The sequence below is a fragment of the Sapajus apella genome, unplaced genomic scaffold (genome assembly GCF_009761245.1).
Source record: "Sapajus apella isolate SASKATOON/1434 unplaced genomic scaffold, GSC_monkey_1.0 scaffold51, whole genome shotgun sequence".
In the NCBI taxonomy this organism is placed as follows: Eukaryota; Metazoa; Chordata; class Mammalia; order Primates; family Cebidae; genus Sapajus; species Sapajus apella.
The window spans coordinates 3075854-3101058 of NW_022436991.1; the positions used below are offsets into that span (position 1 = coordinate 3075854).

Sequence of the window (25205 nt, forward strand, 5' to 3'; positions counted from 1 at the left end):
TCCGTCTCAAAAAAAAAAAAAAAAATATATATATATATATATATATGGCTTGATCATGCTGTATCTGTAATTATATATTTTGTGCTTTAAAATTTGTTACATCTTGTTTTTTTTGTTTGTTTGTATAAAGATTTTGATCAGCATTTTTAGTGGTTATCAAATCTGTCAGACAGGTTGTAATCTAGCAATACATTTCCTTTGAGAAGTAGTTTTACAGGTATAAAACTCATGTCACATTACAGCATAGGCTTCTGCCAGCTTCTCACATCTGTATTTTTCTTTTGACTTAGTGGAATCGTACATTGTTTGGTGTCCTGTGTTTCAAGTGAAAGGTCATGTTCTCCCAATTTTTCTGTGTTGTTCTGTGCTCTCTCAGTGCTGACTCTAGAGCCTGTCACTTCTGTGTCAGATACATTCTTATCTGCTTTTTTGTCTCCATCCCCTTTGTTACCACTCCGGTCGGTGCCCATTCACCCACACCTGCACCAGACCAGTGGAGACTGTGGCCTTTGCACATGCTAGATCTTCTTTCTGGAATGTGCCTTCACCCTTAGGGCCCAGTTCTCTACCTGTCAGGGCCCAGTTCTACAATTAAATAACTGAAACCTCTACCCCAGTCTAAGTTGGGTACCCTGTTGTTTCTTTTGTAGCATTTAACACAGTTTGCATTTATGTATGTGGTTACAAGGTGATTTATTTAATGTCTTTTTCTTTAGACTGTAAGATTTCTGAGGGTAGGGACCACATTCTTCAGGTTAGTATTCTTTCTGTACAGACTGGCACAAAGCAGAGGGGTCATCAGTCTTTGCCAAGCAAGTGATCACATTATCTTCCCCAAGTAGATCAGGCCTGTCATCTTCCCCCAGTAGATTAACCAAAAATATGCAACTATACTTTTATTATTTTTATTTTTGGGATATTAAAACAGTATGTATGAAACAATTACATGACTGGCCAATTTAATATATACCTTGAAGGTTTTATGCACTGAGAATCTATTCACATAGTATGGGAGACATTGGTGGAGAAAATCAAGCTGTCTTATGTCTGTCTAATTGAAAGACTTTGAGCTGTACAGTTTCAAGTGTCTAAGAAGACATAGAAAATAAAGTTTGAACTTTGAAAACAAAATACTGCCAACTTAAATAAGCTTAAGAAGCATCCATTCAAAGCTCTTCATGGAAAATTAAGTAAAGCCCTTCAAAGAAAACAAGACCTTAATGAAGCTTACATATAAAAGGGTAACCTAGAGTTATTCACTGAAGTGTTGGTAGCATTCAAGTTCTTGAGCTGAAGAGGCTATTTCAAGGTTGTAGAAGCATATTTTGTTATTTAGGCTTATATTTTGTGCTACTATGCTGTATTAGAAATACATTACTCATCTTGAATTATTTTTTCATTCAGAGGTTTCTAAAATGGTGTTCCTTTTAGGAATACCCTTCTAATATGAGACAGTAGCCTTTTTTCCCTTTCTTTAAGCAAAAGAGGAGTAAAAAAAGTGATAGAGATAAAATAAGGCTGAAAGGGACAAATGATTAAAAATTACTCAAAGGTACAAAATGAACCTCCTGGGTCAAATCACTAATTTTGACAAATTTATATGCAAGTTATTTTTATAATAAATGTGTGATCTGATTGACCTTTTCTACATCTCTTCCCTATCCTGTGATTCTAGTAGGATCTTGTAAAATCTGTTGCATTTCCAAGTTTTCAGGAGCCGAGATTAATTCTAATTAATCCTTTTCACCCCCCCCCCTTTTTTTTTTTCTTGGTGTGTGGTGAAATTCACACATTCGGAAATGATGGTTTTCTATAGTATGTGCATTATGAATGTTTCCCTAAAGTGAATACTGCCTTGGGCGTCTGACGTTTTTCTCCCTTTCTTCTACCCTGAAGTCAAATGGTATTTTCCTTGTTATTAACAGCCGATGTGCAGTAAAAGGTGGGAGAAACATGTGCACACTTAAAAAAAAAAAGATACAGTTTCAAATTCAATTCTAGGTCAGTGTCACATTTAGATTGTATATACAAATCTAGGTTGGAGAAACATTTGACACATGTAACATTTGGTTGTAGAGAGCTGAACTGAAGACATGTTTAGACTGTGGTGGTAGAAAGCAGATGCCTTGGTTCAGCAGGCCACAAGCATTTTTACAATGCACATGCCTTTCCCCTGCCTTAATGATTTTTTAAATTGTCTTAGAAATAGCCAGGCCACTTTCCAAGTTCTACATTTGTTTTTTGAAGCTAGCTGGCCGTCGGTGCATAAGTAATTTGCCATTGTACCACGTCTGAAGTGTCACAGGCCTATAGGGTGTGCTGTGAGGAGAGCTTATTTCTCCCCTTCAACATTCAAGGCTTGGGTTGTAAGATCGGATTCTGTGGTCCTTCATTCCCCACTTAACAGCTTGTCTAACATTTGCTATTTTTACACATTAAAATAAAGGAAGTTCACTTACCACCTCAGCGCTGAAACAATAACTGATTTCTCTTGTTTTAACTGTTTCCTTTTATCTAGGTTATTTGTGTCCTTCTTTGTGCTGATCTGTCATTTTACCTAGACCTACCTTTTACATGCTGTGAACAGGAACTCTTGCAAGATTTTTGTCCATTATTATGTTAGCTTTTTAAATTTTATCGTTATTTATATAGCGCTTTCATATTTTCATGTAATCTCTCTTTTTTTTTTCTTCCCCCCCCCCCGCCCCCCGAGATGGAGGCTCGCTCTGTCACGCAGGCTGGAGTGCAGTAGTGTGATCTTGGCTCACTGCAACCTCTGCCTCCCAGTTTTAAGGGATTATTGTACCTCAGCCTCCCAAGTAGCTAGGACTACAGGTGCCCACCACAAGGCCCAGCTAATTTTTGTATTTTTACTAGAGACGGCTTTTTGCCATGTTGGCCCCTGCTGGCCAGGCTAGTCTCAAACGCCTGACCTCAAGTGATGCAGCCCTCCCCCCTATACCCCAGCCCGCTCCCATAGTGATGGGATTACAGGCATGAGCCACTGTGCCCAGTCTTCTGGTTAGTTTTTTCTTGCCTTTTTTTTTTTTTTCCTGAAAATCTGAAGACTGTTATTTCCTTCTTTTTTTTTTTTTTTCTTTTTTTTTGAGACAGAGTCTCGCTCTATCGCCAGGCTGGAGTGCAGTGGCACGATCCTGGCTCACTGCAACTTCCGTTTTCCGGTTTCAAGCGATTCTCCTGCCTCAGCCTCCCGAGTAGCTGGAACTACAGGCATGCACCACCACGCCTGGCTAATTTTTTGTACTTTTAGTAGAGATGGGGTTTCACCATGTTGGACAGGGTGGTCTCCATCTCTTGAGCTCATGATCCACCCGCCTCGGCCTCCCAAAGTGCTGGGATTACAGGCGTGAGCCACTGCGCCTGGCCTATTTTCTTCTTTTTTAAACTTAAAAATTATTTAGCACTTTATGCTCCCTGGCTTTACTTTGGCTTAAAATATAAAGCGCAGTTGATTTTTCTGCCCTCTGATTTATAAAATGTTTCCTTTCTCTCTCATCTTGATGATGCCTGTTTTACTACATATCATATTCCTTTTCATGCGTTTGGGTCTATTTCTGTGTTTTCTTTTGGTCTAGATATCTATTTTAATCTGAGTAAACATAATCTAAATTCTTGCTTTGTAAATTGTTATTACTTGGTAAAGTCTGGACTCCACTTCTTCCAGTTCTTATGTTTTGTGGAATATTCTTTTATGTCCACCCATGCCTTTGGCTGGAATTTTGTTGAAATTATGTTAAATACATAAATTGACTTGAAGATAATTGACATGTTCATAACATTTAGCTTTCCTTTCTAGGTTCACAGCATGATTATTCATTTATTCAAACCTTTGTTTTAGTTTTTTATAGTAGATCTTACATATCTCTTATTAATGTTTAATCATTTCAGAGTGCTAGGTGATTAATTATGGGCTGGCAATCTTTGTGTATGTTTCAAAAGCCTGGAGGAAATCGCCTCTCTTGTACTTCTTTACTTTTGCAGGACTGCAAAACCTGTTCCTCTTGGAAGATTTTTACATTTGATCTTGGCAGACAGGCTGCTTTATTGCCAAAAGAAAATTTGGTAGAGGGGTCATATACTGAAGTTGGTTGCTTGATTTTTAAAAATCTGATGATTATTATTTGCTGTAAACATGTGTTCTAGTAAAATGTTGTTATATTCTGCTATAATCAGTGATTTTTTTTTAAAAGAGAAGATTTGTAGCAAATTCTCACCCCGTTTTTTATCCGATCTACAAAAGTGCAGTCTAAGGAGAAAAGTAGTGGGCTGGCAGCCAGCAATGCGTGGTCCTTACTCTTTGTCTGCCCCGGTGGGGTCTGTAAACTTGGAACAAAATCTTTAACTTTTCTGTTTGAGTTTGTTTATCTGTAAATTTGGGGAGGGTGGAGATAAGTATAGAAATCCTTGTTTTATAAGGTCAAATCATGTTAAATGCTTTGTGTGTGAGTAAAGTAATAGTCTTTATACTTTAATTAGAAACTAAGCCATCTGGCCGAAAGCAGCTCAGATAAGTATTTTATCTATTGTAAAAACATCCAAACCTCCTACCTGCTTCTGTTTGTAATGCATGGTTTTCACCCTGTCAAATGGACTGAATATCTCTCCCACCAGAATAGGAGCTAATTTGTTCAGATAATATTTACTGAGTGCCATGATGGCAGGGTTTTGTCTTGTTGCTCCTGCAGCTCTACTATGTTCCAGCATAGTTGTAGCAAAGAGGGTAAATGAATGACTGGTAAAGGACGCGTGAAAAAGATTTTGGCTACAGGATTTTAAATGTCACTTTGGATCCCCTCTAACCACCTTCTCCACTTCTCGTGCCTGGCCCTTCAGGCTCCATAGACCATAGAGTAGGAATTCCCCTGCCTGGTTTATTCTTTTTTTTTTTTTTTTTTTTTTGCAGAGACAGGGTCTTACTTTGTTGCCCAGGCTGGAACGCAGTGGTGCTCACTGTAACCTTGAACCTCTAGGCTCAAGCAATCCTTCTGCCTCAGCCTTCTGAGTAGCTTGAAGCATAAGTATGCACCACCACACCACCAAGTTAAAAGAAAAATTTTTTTTGTAGAGATCAAATTGAAATTCACATGGTATCTAAATGTCATGTTGGAAATACACTAAAGTATTAACTAAAGATATTGTTTACACTCCCTTCTATCACCTTTGGAAATTCCTAAACTCAATTGATGAGGAAACCTACTAGCATTAGTTTTCTAAGGAACTTCCTTTGGGAAATAGTGTTTTAATGAATTTTTTTAGAGGAATATATTAAATGGAGGAAGAACTTTGATTCCAGTATAGGGTCCCTGTACTCCACCAGGTGGTGTCTGATGCTGCTGAGATTTGCTTGTGGAATTGAGTCGGTACACATAAAAAGTGCCCTCCTCCAAGGCCTTCTGCACGAAGAAAGCTTTTCTGGAGCATCGTTCTGTCAGATTGTGAGATTTCATAGAGCATCAAGAGATCTTGGCGGGGTGCGGTGGCTCATACCTGTAATCCTAGCACTTGAGCTCAGGAGTTTGAGACCAGCCTTTTGCAATGTGGCGAAACCCCGTCTCTACAAAAAATATAAAAATTAGCCTGTAGTTGCAGCTGCTTAGAGGGCTGAGGTGGGAGGATTGCTTGAACCTAGGAAGTCAGAGCTGCAGTGAGCTGAGATCATGCCACTGCATTTTGGCGTGGGTGACAAAGTGAGACCTTGTCTCAAAAAAAAGAAAGATTTGAAGGATAGTGTTTTCTTTCTCTTTTTTTTTTTTTTTTTGAGATGGAGTTTTTGCTCTTGTTGCCCAGTCTGGAGTGCAGTGGCATGATCTCAGCTCACTGCAACTTCTGTCTCCCGGGTTCAAGCGATTCTCTTGTCAACCTCCCGGGTAGCTGGGATTACAGGCATGTGCCACCATGCCTGGCTAATTTTTTTTTTTTTTTTTTTTTTTGTTAGTAGAGACGGGGTTTCTCCATGTTGGTCAGGCTGGTCTCGAACGCCGAACCTCAGATAATCCACCTACCTCAGTCTCCCAGAGTGCTGGGATTACAGGCGTGAGTCACCGCGCCCATCGAAGGATAGAGTTTTCTTACTCTGTATGTGACACTTTAAAAGGCATTGAAAAAACAAGGGACTGACAAGCAAGGCTGGCTTGGAGATTGCTTTATTTTCTTGGGAGTTTGTGTCTAACTTTTGAGTCTTTGGAGCAGACATTGAGTTTAACAGTTCTCGGTGAGTGGAATGGGTTCTAGGATCGCTTCGTTTTCTTGGGTAATTTCATTCATTGCCACTATACCCACTCATGGGGGAAATCTTTTTCCAACTGTCTGCCTACTTTGAGACTCTTCTGGGTACTGACTAATACAGATTAGAAATATTCCATACTTTATGTCCCCACACCTAAAACTGACTTTTTAACTCAGTTGTCATTATTTTAGCAAAGGAATCCTTGTATATTTTGTGGGAGATGCTTTTGTTTCCACTGTGATTTTTTTCCTTTCTTTTCTTTTCTTTTTTTTTTTTTTTTTTTTGAGACAGTCTCTCACTCTTTTGCCCAGGCTGGAGTGCACAATCATGGCTCACTGCAGCCGCAGCCTCAGCCTCCCCAGACTCAGTTGATCCTCTCACCTCAGCCCCTCAAGGACCTGGGACTACAGGCATGCAACACCACACCTGGCAGGTTTTTGTATTTTTTGTAGAGACATGGTTTTGCCATGTTTCTCTGGCTGATCTGGAACTCCTGGGCTCAAGTAATCCTCCTACCTTGGTCTCCCAAAGTGCTGTGGTTATAGGCATGAGCCACTTATGACTTATTTTTTAAGTCTTGTAAATAAGAACTAAGGCCAAAAAAGGTCCTCCCAGCACTTGAGGTTAGATTCAGAAGTATAATTTCTTATTAAATAATTCAACAACCATTTGAAGATCTGCTATGTGATATAGCTGCAATGATGAATGTACCTCATTCCTTGCTATCAGCAGGAGCCACTAGCCAGTGTAGCCAAGAAATAGAATTGCTCACGATGAGAATTTGGTGATGGGTCTGTGACAGCCCTCCTTAGGTGGATATAGGAAGATGGCTCAGTGGAGATGGGTACTGAGAGTGGGAGGCTCAGCCTCCAGGTAAATGTGGAAGAAACTACATGCAGAGTGGAAGATTAATGGGGCGGGGGAAAGCAACAGGGATTTCCACTTGTGTTTTGGCATCTAGAAGCTCAGAGCCAGTTTTAGTGTTCACTTAGATATATTTTGATTCCTTGATCCCAGGTATTTGAAAAATTACACCTTCACTTTCTAATTATTTAGTGATATTTTCTACCCTTTTAAAGTTGTCCTCTTTTAGAGTGTGGGTGTGGGTGTTGATCCAATTTCTCAAAGTTTGTTTTTTTTCCATATTTGGAAGTTGATAAGACTCCTAGATAAAGAACCAGAAGCATTACAATTTTAGAAAAAAAATTCTTAGGGATCGCATAATGTCATAAACTTACAGTCAAACAACTCCATGCAGTCAAGCCCAGTTCTGGTTTGTCCTTGGCCACCTTTTATATATACTTGAATCAGATAAGCTGACACTTGACTGAGCACTTCTTTGAGCCAGGGACTTGACCTGAATGATAGTCTTCACTGTCACCCTTTGAAGTAGGAGCTGTTAATTATTCCCGTTTTACAGATCAGAAACTGAAGCTTTAAGGAGGTTAACTTAATCAAGGTTAATGTAGTAGGCAGGGCTAGAAGGGCTCTCTAAAAAGCTCCACTTCTTACTGACCAGAACCTATGAATATGTTATATATATACATGGCAAGGAGGAATTAAGGAAGCCAGTGGAATTAGATTGCTAATCAGCTGACACTGAGATTATCCTGTGTGATTGAGGTGCGCTCAGTGTAATCAGAAGGATTCTTAAGAATGAAAATTGGAGGCAAAATAAGAGTGTAATGTGAGATGGACAGTCAAGCTGTCACTGGCTTTGAAGGAGGAAAGAGCCAACAAACCAAGGAATGTGGGTGACCTCTGGAGATGGAAAAGTTAAGGAAATGGATTCTTCCCTAGAGCCTCCTGAAGGAGCATGACTTGGTAGTAGGCCAGTGTTGATTTCAGCCCCGTGAGACTCATTTTGGACTTTTGACGTGCAGAACTTTAAAATACGTTTGTGTCTGCTGTTACTTGTTACAGCAGCAACAGGAAGCCAGTACAGTCACATGCCAGTAAATACAGGAGGTGAAGTGAGAACCCTCCTGCAGAGATGTCTCACTCCAGTCCTACTCTGTTTTCTCTGCAGCTCCTCTGCTTTACTGAGGTACAGCAGGTGATAATGATGTGGTGATTCCCTCTTGGCTTTGCCTGTAATACTGCTTTAAATGTAATACGTTTCCCTGGCTAATGTTTGCCTTCCTAATTTTTCAAGACCTATCGGAAGTTCTGTGGATTGATAACTCTTGACTGTCTATCATGATGTCTGGCATACTGGATGTCCTGTGAGTTTCATAACCCCAGCTTCTTTCTTGGAGCTCCTGTTGCACTAATAGACAAATAGGCTGTTTCTCCTGCTTACCAGCCTGTCTTGGTTTCTAGTTTTCCCCGGGCTTCAGTGTTATCTTCCTAACAAGAAGAACAGATAGGCAGGGGCCAATGAATCTTGAAGTCATTTTTTTTTTTTTCTCCTTAATGTTTATCTATTTGACAGGACCTCACTCTGTTATCCAGGCTAGAGTGCAATGGCACAATCATGGCTCATTGCAGCCTCAAACTCCCCAGGCTCAGGTGATCTTCCTATATGCTCACGCCATCACACTCAGCTAATTTTTGTAGGTTTTGCTATGTTGCCTAGGCTGATCTTGAATTCCTGGGCTCAAGCAGTCCATCCACCTTGGCCTCCCAAAGTGTTGGGATTACAGGCGTGAGCCACTGTGCCTAGCCCTGAAGTCATTTTAATAGCAAATATCCTGGTGTAATCATGGCCCAGCCTTGATTTCTCACTGGCCTTCAGGTTTCAGGTTCCCCATCTGTAAAATTAGGGAGCTTTGCTCTAGTTATCTGTAAGGGGCATTTCATCTTGAAAATGCAACGGCCCTTGGCCTATTTTTGTAGGCCTGGGAGCTAAGAATGTTTTTTAAAAATGTAAAAAATATTTTTAAAGCATTGTTTGGTGGGGAAAAAGAAAATGTGACAGAGACCTCATCTACCTGACTCCTGTGTTAGACCTTAAGAATAGCCTGAAATGGGGTGGAGGAGGTTTCTCATTGGATATATTTAGCTTGCAAAGTTTTTCGTTTCCCTGAGGATTATTAAAAAAAAAAAAAAAAAAAAAAAAAAAAATTTAAGGGAAGTGCATACAAGGGAAGTATTTTAATTGTTCATTTTATTTTTTTCTTTTGAGATGGAGTCTTGCTCTCTCACTAAAGCTAGAGTGCAGTGGCACAATCTTGCTTACTGCAGTCTCCACCTCCCAGGTTCGAGTGATTCTCCTGCCTCAGCCTCCTGAGAAGCTGGGATTACAGGTGCCCACCACCACGCCGTGAACTTTTGTACTTTTAGTCGAGACGGGATTTCACTGTGGTGGCCAGGCTGGTCTCAAACTCCTGACCTCAAATGATCTACCCACCGTGGCCTCCCAAAGTGCTAAGATTACAGGCATGAGCCACTGCGCCTGACCTAAATTGATCATTTTAATATTGTGTTTTAGACTTACTAAATGAGAACAGCTGGTGTGAGGAGGTTTATTTTACTGTCAGGTTAAGTATATGTAACAATGCATATTTATTGCTATAGTTTACTTTCTCTAAAATAATGTATTTGGAACTACATTTCTCTTCCCTTCCTACCTAGCTCACACACAAAAATAATCACAGCTTATAAGTTACTGTTTAGTAGTATCTTGGCAAGCACCACAGCGTATCTGTGATGTCCAAATGCCAGATTTTTTTTCTAGATAATTGCTTTGTGCTTTATATTGAGAATTTTAAAAGTATGCAAATCTCACTGTCACATTTGTAGGGGGAAAGTGCAAGTAATGATAGTTTTGAAAACAAGCATTTCTGTAGTGTTACATTTCTTCGAAGGTTTTTCATTTTGATGGACAGTTTATTGAAATGTATACAATCACCGTCCAGTAAATGGTTATGAAGAATCTGAAAAGTGAATCTTTATGTAAATATTAACATTAGAGGGGTTGTTTTTAATCCCTTTTTGTATAATCCTAGTCTCCTTTTTCTGACTTATTTAAAACCTTGGAAAGAAGAGTAGAAAAGTAGAAGTTAAAAATGACAGAGAGACTAAAATGAGAATTGTTTCCCAACAACTATCCCACAATAGTGATATCCCTGTATCCCAATGATACAGGGATATCACTATTTCCCAATTTAAAGAAATGAGAAAAATTTCCCCATGGAGTAAATGCCTTCTTAGCCATGTTGATTAAATGCCGTGTGACTTAATCCAGTGGCATTTTGTTTTGAAGTATATGTTGGTTTGTTAGCAGTTACCTTTATGAGCATTTTTTTTGACCCGATACTCCATTTTGTTCCATGATCCCTTAGAGATGAGCTCATTCGGAAGGAAGTCTCCATGATAGCAGGTGACCTTCCCCAGTGTAAGGAATTCCACATTGTTCAGACCTGGTGTTTCTGCCTGTTCTTTCAGTGTATCCTTGGGTATTTTACTATACCTTAGGTCTGTGAGAGAGAATTAATTTCAGAAGCTCAGGCTAGAGTTACAGGTCTAGACCCTCCCTTTTTCCTTTTTGAAGAAGAGGAGACGTGTACTTAGAGATCATTATTCTTTACTGTTGGAGGGATTTTCATGAAAAAAATATAAGAAACATTGTCTCATGTGACCTTACCAGATATTATTAAGACTTTCTGGCTCCTGGATTTATCATCTCAGCCTAATTTTCTTCCTGAGGTAAATGAATCTTGCTTTTTCATCATTACCATGCCGGCATAATCCAATGGAAATATAATATGAACAACATAGCTAATTTAAAATTTTCTTTTAATTTTGTTTTCGAGACAAGGTCTCACATTGCTGTTCGGGCTGGAGTGTAGTGGTGTAATTATAACTCACTGCAGCCTTGACCTCCTGGGCCCAAGCAGTCCTCCCATGTCAGCCTCCTGAGTACTGAGGACTATACATACATCACCATGCTCAGCTTATTTAAAAAAATTGTTTGGAAATAAGGTCTCACTCTGTTGCCCAGGCTAGTCTTGGGCAACAACTCCTGGCCTCAAGTGATCCTCCTGCCTCAGCCTTCTCAAAGGTGTTGGGATTATAGATGTGAGCTACCATGCCTAGCCTAATTTAAAATTTTCTAGTAGCTCTGCTAAAAATTAAAAAGAAACAAATGAGGCTGGGCACAGTGGCTCAGGCCTGTAATCCAGCACTTTGGGAGGCTGAGGCAGGTAGATCACTTGAGGTCAGGAGTTTGAGACCAGCCTGGCCAACATGGTGAAACTCTGTCTCTACTAAAAATACAAAAATTAGCTGGGCATGGTGGCGCATGCCTATAATCCCAGCTACTTGGAAGGCTGAAGCAGGAGAATTGCTTGAACCTGGGAGGCAGAGGTTGCAGTGAGCCAAGATTGGGCCACTTTAACCTAGGCGACAAAGCTAGACTCTGTCTTAAAAAAAAAAAAAAAAATAGAGTAGGGGGAGAAACAAGTGAAATTAATATTTAGCCCAGTGTATCCAAATTATTTCAACATATAATCAGTATAATAATGATGGAGATATTTTACATTCTTTTTTTTTTTCCACCTTCCACGTTCAAGCGAATCTCCTGCCTCAGCCTCCAGAGTAGCTGGAACTACAGGTGCCTGCCACCACACCTGGCTAATTTTTAGTAGAGCTGGGGTTTTACCAGGTTGGGCAGATTGGTCTCAAACTCCTGACCTCAAGTGATCCACCCGCCTCAACCTCCCAGAGTGCTGGGATTACAGGCATGAGTGACCGTGTCTGGCTCTAGACTGACATTTTAATATTTAAAATTAAATTTAAGTCAAATGATACTAAACTAAATAAAATAGAGTTGTCCCTTGGCATAGATTGAGGATTAGTTCTAGGATCCTCAAATGTACCAGAATTTGCATACCAGGTTCCACAGTTGGCCCTTCAGAATCTGCATGTATGAAAATTGGTTCCCCATAGAGATGGGCTTTACATTCTACAAATACTTATTTTGGATCTGTGTTTGGTTGAAAAAAATCTGTATTCAAGTCCATGTTGTTCAAGGGTCAGCTGTAGTTTTATACTAAAACATTGCTAAAAACCAGAAAGCGTTTATGCAAACTAGAGAGTAGAGTGAGCCAGATGAATGTGAGTAGAAACCAGATGAAGTTTCGGGTCTTTCAGGCACTCTTGGTAGCTGCCATGAGGTGAATGGTGACAGTAGTGCACAAAAGGCACAAGAAGAGCAGGTGAAGCTATACCTGGGGAGGGTGTGGGAAGCAAGGGGGGAACATTCTCTTAGGGACAGAGAAGAATTCCAGCCTCACAAGAGATGGCCAGGAGGAAACCTGCTTGCCTGCCAAAAGTAGGCAAGATTTCATGGGTCAAAGCACAAGACAATTTCTGCTCAAAGCACAGCAAACAGTATTAGCATCAGCATAATAGAACTGGTTCTCCAGCCAGTGTCCAAGGGAGGGAGATGTGCTGTGATGAGCCTAGATGGTGCCTTTGTGCACAGCTCTGTAGCCGATGATCGCAGGGCCCCGGACTCAGCACCCTCTGTAGCAAGCAGCAAAGGAGCACCCTCTCTCCCTGAGGAGTGAGGGGCACCCAGAGTCATGCTGTGGTCACCTTGACCTTTTTGGCCACCTGTGTGAGCAGCTGCAGAAACTGCTTAGTAACTAATTCTTTTACCCAGATGTTCCTTCAAGATCTTATTACATCATGCAGTGGCCATTGACACCAGTTGTCACTTGTTTGACAGAGATCTTGAAGTGGCCAATCACCAGACTAATGGATAATTTTTTTTTTTTTAATTGAATGGGATACTGCAACTTGTAGACCTTTTTGGGTGGAGGAGAGGAGAGTATGAGTTTTAGTTTATTTTTAATTATCTGACAAATTCCACATTCTTAATTAAAATATTGAAACTTCATTACTTTTAGGACAAAAGAATTCATCTTATAAATGACAAAGACTTCTATTGTAGAAAGCCCTGGAGCTCTGCTTATCAGAGAATGCTCTGGATAAGGAAATGAGAGAATGCTGTTTTCTTGTGTCATCTCTATGCTATAAACTTCCTCTGCTAATCCAGGCATTCTTTTTTCACGTGAGACTGCAAATTTAAGCCGCTTGTTCCAGCAAGATTTCCACCATATGCTGGAACTTAAATAGAAGTGTGATTTTTGTAAATTTCTCTATGTGTGAAAAATAAAGTTTTGAAATTGTAATATGTTTGAGCATGTTAGAATCTGTTCTGTCTGGGCAGACTGTCTGTTTTTATTAATGCAATTACATAGGTTTTTTTGAATGGCCCTTTTAACCTTTGGATGAGGCTGTCACTCCTCTGCTCTAATAAATAGTGATGGTGACTTTGGCAGGCTATCAAATGAATTTCCTTACAGGCTACTTTTCCTTCTCTTTTATCTGTGACTGTCCACCAAGATCATCTGTTTCTGGAGAGGGGTATTTTGGTCCTACTAATTCACATCCTCTCTTTGGTCTGATTCTTCTAACAGCTTTGGGATCTGGACTTTTATGTCATGCCCTTTAAACAAAATTTTAAAAATTTCTCAAGTAATTCTATACTTAGAGAAAAGTTGCAAAAATAGAACAGGGAGCTCTGTAATTACCTCCCTTCAGCCAGTTCCCCCCATCGTTAACATCTTACGTAACCAGTTGTTAGGTGTTTTGTACAAACTAAGAAATTAATATTAGAGCTGGGCAGGGTGGCTCACATCTGTAATCCCAGCATTTTGGGAGGCTGAGGCCAGGTGCATTACCTTAGGTCAGGAGTTCAAGACCAGCCTGGCCAACATGGTGAAATCTTGTCTCTACTAAAAATACAAAAAAGCCGGATATGATGGTGCACGCCTGTAGTCACAGCTACTCGGGTTGCTGAGGCAGGAGAATCGCTTGAGGGTGAGCCGAGATTGCGCCACTGCACTCCAGCCTGGGCAACGGAGCGAGACTCTGTCTCAAGAAAAACCAAAAGAAATTAATTAACTTTGGTACAGTCCTATTCACCAAACTGCAGACCTCATTTGGATTGTCTTGGTGTTTCCACGAGTGTCTTTTTGTTTCAGGATCCGCCTGGGATCCCATATTACACCAAGTTGGTTTTTTCTGTTTCCTCCAGCCTATGACAAAGCCTCTGTCTTTCCTCATACTTTGTATATAACCTTGACACTTCTGAAGAATACTTCTCAGGTATTTTGTAGAAAAATCACTCAGTTTCGTCTGTTTTCTTGTGATTGTTGCCTTTTGACAACAATGCCATAGAAATAGGTCCTTTTCAGCACTTCTTATCAAGGGGTTCATACGGTGTCAGGATCATCTGAGGTCAGGAGTTTGAGACCAGCCTGCCAACATGGTGAAACCCCATCTCTTACTAAAAATAAAAAAATTGGCCAGGCATGGTGATAGGCGCCTGTTCTGTGTCATCTCCCACGGGTGACGTTAACTTTGATCACTTGGTTAAAGTTGTGTTTGCTGGGTTTCTCCACTGGAAAGTTAGTATCTTTTCCTTTGTAATTAATAAATAAATTCCTTGGGGGAAGATCATTTGAGACTATGTAAATATATCCTCAAACTTTTGTCCACTAATTTTAGCCTCCATCAGTGGATCTCGCCTACAGCAATTACTCTGGTATTCAAATGGTTATTTTCTATTTCCTTCATTCTTTTTTCATTATTAGTGGAATTCTCCTGTAAGAAGAGCTGACTGTTCTCATTAATATCATTATGGAGCCACAGGTATTTACCTTATTCTTTGTACTGTCATTGTTTATTTTGTTGCTCACATTGTTCCAACTTTGGCTACTAGGAGGGCTTCGGCTTGGCTCCTGGGTCCTTTGGACAAACCCTCATCTTATGAGCACCATTTCCTTTTTTTTTTTTTTTTTTTTTTTTTTTTTGAGATGGAATTTCGCTCTTGTTGCCCAGGCTGGAGGGTAGTGACAAAATCTTGGCTCGCTGCAACCTCCGTCTCCCAGATTCAAGCAATTCTTTTTTCTCAGGCTCCTAAATAGCTAGAATTACAGGCGCCCACCACCATGCCTGGCTAATTTTTGTATTTTTAGTAGAGATGGAGTTTCACCATGTTGGGCAGGCAGGTCTCAAACTCCTGACCTCAGGTGATCTGCTGTCTGAGCTTCCCAAAGTGCTGGGATTACAGGCGTGAGCCACCTTGCCCGGCCCACTTTTTTACTTCTGATACAAGATAATTCAGGCTTATCTTGTACTTTCTTCGCCCCAGCTATGGAATCAACCTCTTCTCCAAGGGTCCTGGCTTCTTTTACTAGAGAATGGCATTAGAAACCAAGATCTATGTGCTAGGTATGCTTTTTGGTATCAGGACGTCATTCTAGGTCTTCTCAGCGGGTAGATCTAGGAAGTGTATTTATACCCACACATATGCTCATGTTTGTATTTCTGTATCCATTCTGTGTGTGTGTCTTTCTGTCTGTCTGTCTGTCTGTGTGTATCAAAAGCTGTAAGATTATACTGATTCTCTCTGATTTCAATTTAACATCACAGGGTTTATTTTTGCCTTCCTTTGTTAATATATAAATTCTTTGTTCAACAGTGAGAGTCCTGGCTATAATTATCTATAATGTATTTACTACGAAGAAGTAAGTTAGTAGTTGCAGAACTGCTAACTTATGCCTCTTTAAGAAACACTACCTGGCCGGGCGCGGTGGCTCAAGCCTGTAATCCCAGCACTTTGGGAGGCCGAGGCGGGTGGATCACAAGGTCAAGAGATCGAGACCATCCTGGTCAACATGGTGAAACCCCGTCTCTACTAAAAATACAAAAAATTAGCTGGGCATGGTGGTGTGTGTCTGTAATCCCAGCTACTCAGGAGGCTGAGGCAGGAGAATTGCCTGAACCCAGGAGGTGGAGGTTGCAGTGAGCCGAGATCGCGCCATTGCACTCCAACCTGGGTAACATGAGTGAAACTCCGTCTCAAAAAAAAAAAAAAAAAAAAAAAAAGAAACACTACCTAGATTTACAGTACTTATGTACAATTATTTTTGCCTTGAGTTTTTCAGCATTGTCAAGATACTGTTTTCCAGTTATTACGTTAATTCTCTCTTCCCATCTCCTTCACTGTGGTGTTACCTGTTTGCAATAGTTAGGGTTATTTGTACGTGCTGTATTCCACATTGGGATTGTCCCATCTCACTTGGTTTTAATTACTTGTTTAATTTTGGAGTATGTGAAGGGTATGTGAAACATCACTCTGGCACTAGGAGTCAGATACTGAAAGGCCTACTCAGTGCCAGGCCTCTCAGCCCTGCTTTCCCATTCCCCTTGCCCTTTTCCCCAGCCACCCAGAAGTAACCAGACTGTTTAATTTCTGGCTTATTTGTCCTGTATTTGTTTTGTTTTGTGCCATTTTAAACTCACCAGGTTGGTATGAAAAATTATTGACTCTGGCAGTAGGGACATATTGACTCTTACCTCATCCTTGTCGGCCACTCCTTACCTGAGGGAGAGAGGACCACACCGCTGAAAGGGGGGGGCTCGTGGGATGAAACTAGAAACTTTATCGGTTTATCACCTCAATATTTTTATATCTTAGCTGCTTGTATATAATTTGGTAACATTTGATGTTTAACTGATTTTTTTTCAAAAAATTGTTTATTGTTTTGGAGACAGAGTCTCTCTCTGTCACTCAGGCTGTAGTACAGTGGCACCATCTCAGGATCTCAGCTCATGGCAACCTCTACCTCCCAGGTTCAAGCGATTTTTGTGCATCAGCCTCCCGAGTAGCTGGGATTACAGGTGTCTGCCACAACACACCTGACTAATTTTTGTATTTTTAGTGGAGACAGCGTTTCACCATGTTGGCCAGGCTGGTCTCAGACTTCTCAGCTCAGGCAGTCCACGCACCTTGGCCTCCCAAAGTACTAAGACTAAGGGCATGGGCCACTGTGCCTGGCCTAAAGTTTAACTGATATTTTATTTAGCATGTGCTAATAAAGCAAAAAGGGGATAGGATAGAATGTACCTTGTTCTATAGTATCTTATTCACCCTCCTTTAACACTAAATACTTTATAATCACACAAATATTGTGATATACTCCATGAAAAAAATGAAAGTTTCACATATAAGGTCCCTGTTGATGTTTGTTCCCCAACATCAAACCACTGTTATTATCCTTTTAGATTCTTTATACATTTCTAAACATATGTGCCTGTAGGAAAAAAAAATACACACACACACAAACTGTTTTATAAGTGTGAGTTTTTTTCTTTTTCTTTCTTTCATTAATATGAAAGGTCTACTCTAACTTCTTCGGCTTCTGTTTGTGGTGTGTAGTCCTGCCTCATTGTTCTTAACATTTGCAGAGTGTTTCTTGGTGAATATCCTTGCCTGTGACTCCTGACACACATGTGGATGCTCAGCAGTGGAAATCCTGGCTGTGTCCATTCTTTATCTAGTCACTGCAGCAGCTGCTGTCCTGAGTGGCTGTGCCATTTTGCCTTTTTCCCCCAGCATCACAGCAGAATAGTCATTTCTCTACTATTGGTCAATATTTGATATTTTCTATGTCTTAAATTCTGGGCAATTTGAGGGTTAAAAGTAGTATTTTGTTTTAATTTGCTTTCTTTCAAGATAATGAGGTTGAGTTTATTTCCTGTAATTATTAGCCATCTATACACATTTCCTTTTCTGTGATTTGCCCATTTTAACAGTTTTCCTTTTTTTGTTGATTTGTATCAGTCTTTGTATATGCTAGATTTGTTCATTTAGTCAGTGTTTTTTGATCTGTTACTATACACCCTGGCACTTCTGTAGGTGCTGGGAGACCAGCATGAAGCAAAGTCTCTAATTTCACAGAAATTACAGTCAGAAGAGGAAACTGGGCCAGGCATGGTGGCTCATACTTGGCGCTTTATGACGCGGAGGTGGTCAGATCACTTGAGGTCAGGAGTTTGAGACCAGCCTGGCCAACAGGGTGAACTCTCGTCTCTGTTAAAATACAAAAACTAAGGCTGGACGTGGTGGCTCATGCCTGTAATCCCAGCACTTTGGGAGGCCAAGGCAGGCGGATCATGAGGTCGGGAGTTCATGACCAGACTGACCAACATGGTGAAACCCCATCTCTACCAAAAAATACAAAAATTACCTGGGCATGGTGGCTCGTGCCTGTAACCCCAGCTACTTGGGAGGCTGAGGTAGGAGAATTGCTTCAACTGGGACCCAGGAGGCAGAGGTTGCAGTAAGCCGAGACCATGCTACTGCTCTCTAGCCTGGTCTACAGAGCGAGATTCCATCTCAAAATATATGTATATATATGAAATGTATATATAAACCAGCTGGGTGTGGTGGTGCATGCCTGTAATCACAGCTACTCGGGAGGCTGAGGCAGGAGAATCGCTTGAGCGCAGGAGACAGAGGTTGTAGTGAGTCAAGATCATACCACTGCACTCCAGCCTGGGCCTCAGAGCAAGACTCTGTCTCTAAAAATCAAAAAAAGAGGACGTTGGACCAAAGAAATCCAAATAAAATAATGAGATTATGCAGATATTAAGAAGTGCTATAAAAAACAGGGTGAGATTTTTTAGGTGAGAATGAGATTATGCAGATGTTAAGAAGTGCTATAAAAAATGGTGAGATTTTTTAGGTGAGAATGAGATTATACAGATATTAAGAAGTGCTATAAAAAAAAGAGAGTACCTGAGTGGTTTGGGAGCCCAGTTTGCCTTTGTAGACCCTGTCTCCTAAGTATTTGCTGTTAGGTGGGGTGGTCAAAGAAGTCTTCTCAGAGAAAGCAGGAAAGCAGCCACAGGAAGTGTCTAGATAAAGAGAACAGCATGTGCCTCGGCCTGTGATTGAGGGGGACAGGCCAGACCATCATAAGATGGATACAGGGGACTCCTCAGCACAGGTGATTGTCAGAGAGTTTACCTAGAGACATCCTGTCAGGAGCCGGCTTGACATCCCAGGGGCTGAGGTCTGTTTCAGGAGGAGAGGTTCCTCACCTCCTCTTTCTTCCCTCTCAAGGCTAGGTTACCAGAAGGAGCTTTGCTCCAGGGGTATGTGCATCAAGACTTGATCGTTGGGTTTTGTGGTTGTTTTAAGGCATAGGCCTTTTCTTTAATAAAGGAAAATTTTCTGTTTCAGATTACCTAGGAACAGTACGATTTGGGGTTATCACAAATAAACATCTTGCGAAACTGGTATCCTTAGTACACTCTGGAAGTGTGTATTTACATAGACATTTCAACACATCACTTGTAAGTATTTTGAAATCACGTTTACGTTAGTGCAGTGGTTCTTAACCTTGTTTAGGTCACGGACTCCTTTGAGAATTGGGTATAATCTATGGGCACTCTCTAGAAAAGCGCACATGATTTTATATTTGAATGGAGAGTTCTTACGGCCCCACCCTAGAGCCCAGGCCCCAGGTTAAGAACCCATGCATTAGAAGGGCTCTTGAATTTAATGTATAGAAATTGTTTATTTATAGTCTTAGATTTTGGTACAGACTTGCAAATTTTTCTTCTTGGATAAAATTGCAGAGTTATTCTCTTGGAGCCCATGTTCTCAGAGGCTAAGCTTCCACTGAGTGATATTCTCTGTTTATTCCTTTTATGAAGAGTAGTCATGTGACATGCTTTTCTCCTTAGCTGATGTAATGGATTTTTGAAGTTCTTATGAAGTCACAGTGAGAAGTTAATGGCTTCTTATCCCAGAGAGCCTTGGTTTTCCATTGCCACCTTTGTTCCCTGATTTCATTTGCTTTCTTGTGGAACAGCCTGAACTCAGCTGTTACTGAGCTTGACCTGTGTCCTGCTCAGTCCTGTGCGTCTACTCTATTGATTGCTGCTTCCTCAGTCACATCACTGAGTTTACTTTCCTGAAGTATTCTGTCTGTCTCACGTCCTTGTCAGTAACTTAAAGGTCGTATACAGATCAATTTCCCTGCACCCAGTGTACCCAGCCTTTAAAACCTGTGCCCCCCCCTTGGCACAGTGTATAAGTCTTGTGCCTTCGGAGGGGCTGTTGGGCCCATTCCAGGAGTGCCCCCTTGCTCACCACTCACCCTGGCTTCTGCATGTCTCTCAGAGCCCAGATGTTGTGCTTTACTTCTATCAGTTTATATTCCAAAGGTCAATGTATTTTTGTGTTTTCCAAATAGAAATGTTTGAGGTAGTTCGAGTACAGTTTTTCAAACTCCCATCATCTCACCTGGACAGTCACTGCTGTGGTTGTTTCTCTGCTGCCCACCTGTGCTCCTTGTGCTGCTACCTAAGCTGCTTTGACATCATCTGCTTTTGCTATCTGTCATTCTCCTACATCCTTCATTTTTAGCATGTTACACAGCCTACATATATTTATTTATAGTAAAGGGTACTGAGAAAGAATTTAAAATAGATGAGGGAAAAAAGATAGGGCTATGAGATGAGATAGAAAATATATCAGGTTTACTGCTTCAGTTTGGTAGAATTTCTTTCATCAAATGCAATAATATTGGGATACACCATTATTTTTAAAAACACAAGCAGTGGGCATCTTTGTTATGAGTCAGTTTAAATCTTCATTTTGAGGAGTTTTAAATACCCCATTTCGTAAAACCCTCTGAAGCATCCTTTTGGTAGTTCTGTTTGAAGCCAGGGATTTATATTGTTAGAATTCAAAAATAATTGTATATTCACATACATTGGTTGTTTATGGCAAAACAAAGCAAAAAATTTTAAGTGTCTCTTTTATTTTTTTGTACACATAAAATGTGATCCATGGCCTTGTGCAAGTTTAGGTCATTTGTTGATTGACTGAGACAAGTGTTGAGTTCCTACTCTGTGCCTGGTGTTTACCTAGTCATGGAGGACACAGGTGAACAGAACAGACAGCCTGTGCCTCACAGAGACTCCGATCTGCCCTTGTGGGGCAGCATTTAAAAGACTAAGGTAAAAATCTAAATGATCCTTGACTCTGTAATTTCTGTTCGCTTAGATATGTCTTGGTCCTTTTATAAATACCCAGGGTGATAGAGGTTGTTATTGCCACCAGCCGGCAGGGAGAATGATTTGTTGATAGGTGGTTGTGTGTCATGGCAGAAAGATGAATCATACGATATGGAAGTCACCTCCTGCAACCACTTTGATTTTTTCGCCACTTGTGAGGAATGCTGTCTCTGGAGAAGAGGATGTTAGCTGCACAGCAGGGGCAGGTCCCACTCCGAGCCTGGGTTTTCTCACCTGCGTTGGTGGGGTTGGAACAGCGCCGCTGTGCCTGGAGCCTGCCCTCCCTCACTTAGGTCTCCTTTATCCTCTGTGCCTTTGTCTTTCACAGGTCTTCCCCAGGGAGGTCCTGAACTACACAGCTGAGAACATCTGTAAGTGGGCCTTAGAAAACCGGGAGACACTCTTTCGGTGGCTGCGGCCACACGGAGGCAAGAGTCTCCTGCTGAATAATGAGCTGAAGAAAGGACCAGCGCTGTTTCTATTCATACCTTTTAATCCCCTGGCCGAAAGTCATCCTTTAATAGACGAGGTAAGAACCGTGGTGTTGAGCACCTCTTAAGAAGTAGGAAGGCCGGGCGCGGTGGCTCAAGCCTGTAATCCCAGCACTTTGGGAGGCCGAGGCGGGTGGATCACGAGGTCAAGAGATCGAGACCATCCTGGTCAACATGGTGAAACCCTGTCTCTACTAAAAATACAAAAAATTAGCTGGGCATGGTGGTGTGTGCCTGTAATCCCAGCTACTCAGGAGGCTGAGGCAAGAGAATTGCCTGAACCCAGGAGGCGGAGGTTGCGGTGAGCCGAGATCGCACCATTGCACTCCAGCCTGGGTAACATGAGTGAAACTCTGTCTCAAAAAAAAAAAAAAAAAAGTAGGAAAGCCTCATCTACCTGGCCCCCCTCATCCTGCACACATTTACTCTGGCAGCTGATGGCCACCAGCAGGGGCAGCTGCGGTCTGAGCATTGCTCTTTTTCCCTCCGGATGGGCAGGAGAGAGCTCGTATCTAGGACAGGGACTGGCGCAGCCTCTCTGGACATATTTATTGACAGCTGTTGAGGTCTGGAGTGAGTAGGAGGAGGCAGGGAAGCCATACTGTGCCCCTTTAGGGAAGGACGAAATGCCCTCTTCTGATGTGACTGCTGTTGAGCTTCCTGTTTAGGGGGTGAAATAGGGAGTGGCAGGAACACAGGCCAAGTTTAGTGTGGCCTAGGAGATGCCATTGTCTTGGGGATCCACAGAGATCAGGAGCAGCAGCGGTGACATTGGGACACCTTGTTTCTCTGAACCTTTGCTGTTGTGCAGAAGCCAGACTGCCTTTCAGAGGCATCACCGTCGGAGCCTACTGTTCTTGCATGTCTTCGGCTTCATCTGTGCGCATGTTCTGGGTGAGAGTTTATTTTCTACCCGGAGCATTTGGAGGCACTTCGAGACAGCAGGCACAGTAGCAGAGTGAGCCTGGGGGGGTGAAATTGCATTTACTGAGGGTTTTATTTTTTTCTCTCCCTCAAGGATCCCTTAATTAGCCAAAACCAATTGTGGCCAGCCAGTGTACCACTGGCTAGCTAAGCAGACGCTGCCTGTCCTTGAGCCCCTCAGCGCTGGCCTGGCCACCTGCCTGGAAGGAAGGGGAGGCAGTACTTCGCGCCCAGCTGGATATCTCCCTGTGCTGTTGTGGAGGTCTTTTTGCTAAAGTTATAAGTCCCTCTGGGGAGTATTCTGAATGAATCCTGCTCTTTGGTTTAGAGGAAGAAAAAGGAGAGAAATAGATTTGTTTTTTTCCCTTCTAATTAGGGAGGACTCAAAGTAATAGAACATTATTTCTGAATGAATGCTGCTCTTTGGGTTAGAGGAAGAAAGAAGAGAGAAGTAAATAGCTTTGTTTCTTCCACACTAATTAGGGAGGACTCAATAAAACTATTTCTTTAGAAAATTTTCACTACATGGATATTTTGTAAACTGAGACACCGTTTCAAATGACTAGGCCTTTACTGTATCTAATATTAAGAGCCTTAAAGCTCGTTGTAGGAAAGGAAGGGTTTTCAGCCAATGTGGTATGGCTGTGGTTGTGGATTTGGAAGGTTCTCTCCTGTCTGGTTTGAGTGTGTCAGGGTCCTCTGGGAGTGGTGTTTTGTGGCAGGAGCCCAGAGCCTCTTCCCAGAGGGTTGTGGTTGGATCTAGGCACTTGGTGGGAAGACTCTTTCTTTGCCACCTTTGTTTCCTGAATGACTGTCCCTCCAGCAACCCGCAACTCCTCCACCTATCAACATTCCTCCTTTTTATCATGGTTTTGCCTGTGGCTCCTTTCCTTGGGGCTCCTAGTATCTATGTGAGATGGGTGCATTCCCTTAACCTCAGCGTGTGGGTAAGATGACTCAACACCAGGCAGTATCTCACAGTATTATGAATTACTCAGGCAAGCAAAGTGCCTGTCCCGCACATTTCCCTCTTTGTTTCAGGTTGGTCTGGCAAATGTTTGCTGAGCACTCTGCTGGGAAGCTCCAGAGTAGAAAGGATAGATGGGACGCCATCGCATCAGTCTTGTCCTGTGGTCTTAGAAGTGTGTCCAGTACAGGGAGTGAAAGTCTGCCTGTAATTCAAAGTAGAGGACTATCACGCGCTAGGCCCAGGGTCAGGAGGAACTGGAGGTGAGGGGGTGCCATGTCAGAAAGCAGGGGCCTGGGCAGGGGAGTGGTTAGCAGAGGCTTTGGATGGGGGAAGTATTCGAGACAGACTTGTAGGGGCAGCCAGAATCTTGGTGGGTTGAGAAAAACTTACCAGAAGGAGCAGCCTGAGGCATGAGGGAGGAGAGTTGCTGCAGGCCTAGGTGTTAGGAAGGAGTCTGGGTTTTGTGGTCTGCAGGAAGGGGTAATTGGAGAGATCCTGAAAAAGCCTTTGGAGGAGAGAGCCTTGGGCACTTCTCTGAGGATTTCAACATTAATCATAGTCATAAAGTCGTCGTTGTCTTTTTTTTTGTTTGTTTGTTAGGGTCTTCTTTTGCTGCCCAGGTTGGAGTGCAGTGGCACGATCTCAGCTTACCTCCTCCTGAGCTCAAGTGATCCTCACATGTCAGCCTTCTGAATAGCTGGGACTACAAGTGCATGCCTCTACGTCTGGCTAATTTTTGAATTTTTCTGTAGAGATGGGGCTTTATCATGTTGTCCAGGCTGGTTTCAAAAGCTCTGGGCTTAAGCGTCTGCCTTCCTTGGCCTCCCAAAGTGTTGGGATTACAGGCATGAGCCATTGCACGCGGCCACACAAGTCTTAGTGACAGTGAAGAGATGTGGCCAGAGCTGTGTGTTACCATTACTAAAGTTTTTCTGACAGCAGGGTTCCAGAAAACTGAGAAGTAGTAAGAACTCAAACATGGGTGGTAGAGGTGGAGGATGGAAAGTAGGGTCTAGGATCAGGGAAACTGTGACACAGTGACCAGAGATGAAGAAGCCATTGGGCATTCGGATAAGGTGGGAAGGATGAATGTTGTACTTGTATAAGGTGCCGTAAATTCATTAGTTTGTTGAACGTGAAAGAGTTAGGTGCCTTTATTTTTCCATTACCACCTTAGGCCTAATATTGGGCAGAAAGTTGAGGATGCTTGCATTGTTGAGAAGAGAGAGGTCATCTTAGAGTGAAGGGAATAGAGTTGGGGGCATGCCAAGCACAGACGTCTGGTTGGACAGCTGTGCTGTGGTACATGTAGGATACCAGGGGGTAGTGACTGTATGGTGGCCACAGCAAGCCCAGACTGGGTAGCTGCTCCTATACACATGCATACCTGCATGTGCATCCATACATGCACCTGTGTGTACACACACACAAAAGCATACATCCTGACACCAGCATAAAGCCACGGACACCCTAGTGTGTCTAGACAGTTCTAGAGAGGTTATAAGACATCTTAGTGTGTATTGCACAATTTGTTAACCAAAGGAAATGCTTACCTAAGCCAGCAAAGAGTCTTCGTGACTTGTTTTCTATTTTAAAAGCGTTTGAGGCATTCACATTGTCTGAATCTGGTAAGCAAAGGCATGGTTATTATGTTCAGACTTACAGATTTCCCTGATTAAAG

At 41.9% G+C, this 25205-nt stretch overlaps 1 protein-coding gene and 2 long non-coding RNA genes across 8 annotated transcripts in view; 2 read left to right on the forward strand and 1 right to left on the reverse strand.

The window, feature by feature from the left end:
- Positions 1 to 25205, forward strand: part of TXNDC11 (thioredoxin domain containing 11) — a 71958-nt gene that overhangs the window by 25598 nt on the left and 21155 nt on the right. For 4 of the 6 annotated variants that reach the window (XM_032242746.1, XM_032242745.1, XM_032242747.1 and 1 more), the window contains 2 exons: positions 19296 to 19408; positions 21468 to 21668. In XM_032242746.1, the coding sequence (XP_032098637.1) occupies positions 19296 to 19408; positions 21468 to 21668 (314 nt within the window). The remainder of the gene's footprint in view (positions 1 to 19295; positions 19409 to 21467; positions 21669 to 25205) is intronic. The other 2 variants (XM_032242748.1, XM_032242750.1) reach the window with 1 other exon arrangement.
- Positions 2118 to 24948, reverse strand: LOC116526462. Its single transcript, XR_004258167.1, has 3 exons — positions 24936 to 24948; positions 18403 to 18406; positions 2118 to 2198 (listed from the first exon to the last, which is right to left on the reverse strand). It is a non-coding gene; the product is annotated as an uncharacterized LOC116526462 (long non-coding RNA).
- Positions 13334 to 18094, forward strand: LOC116526461. The gene is made up of 3 exons (XR_004258166.1): positions 13334 to 13346; positions 14393 to 14396; positions 17412 to 18094. It is a non-coding gene; the product is annotated as an uncharacterized LOC116526461 (long non-coding RNA).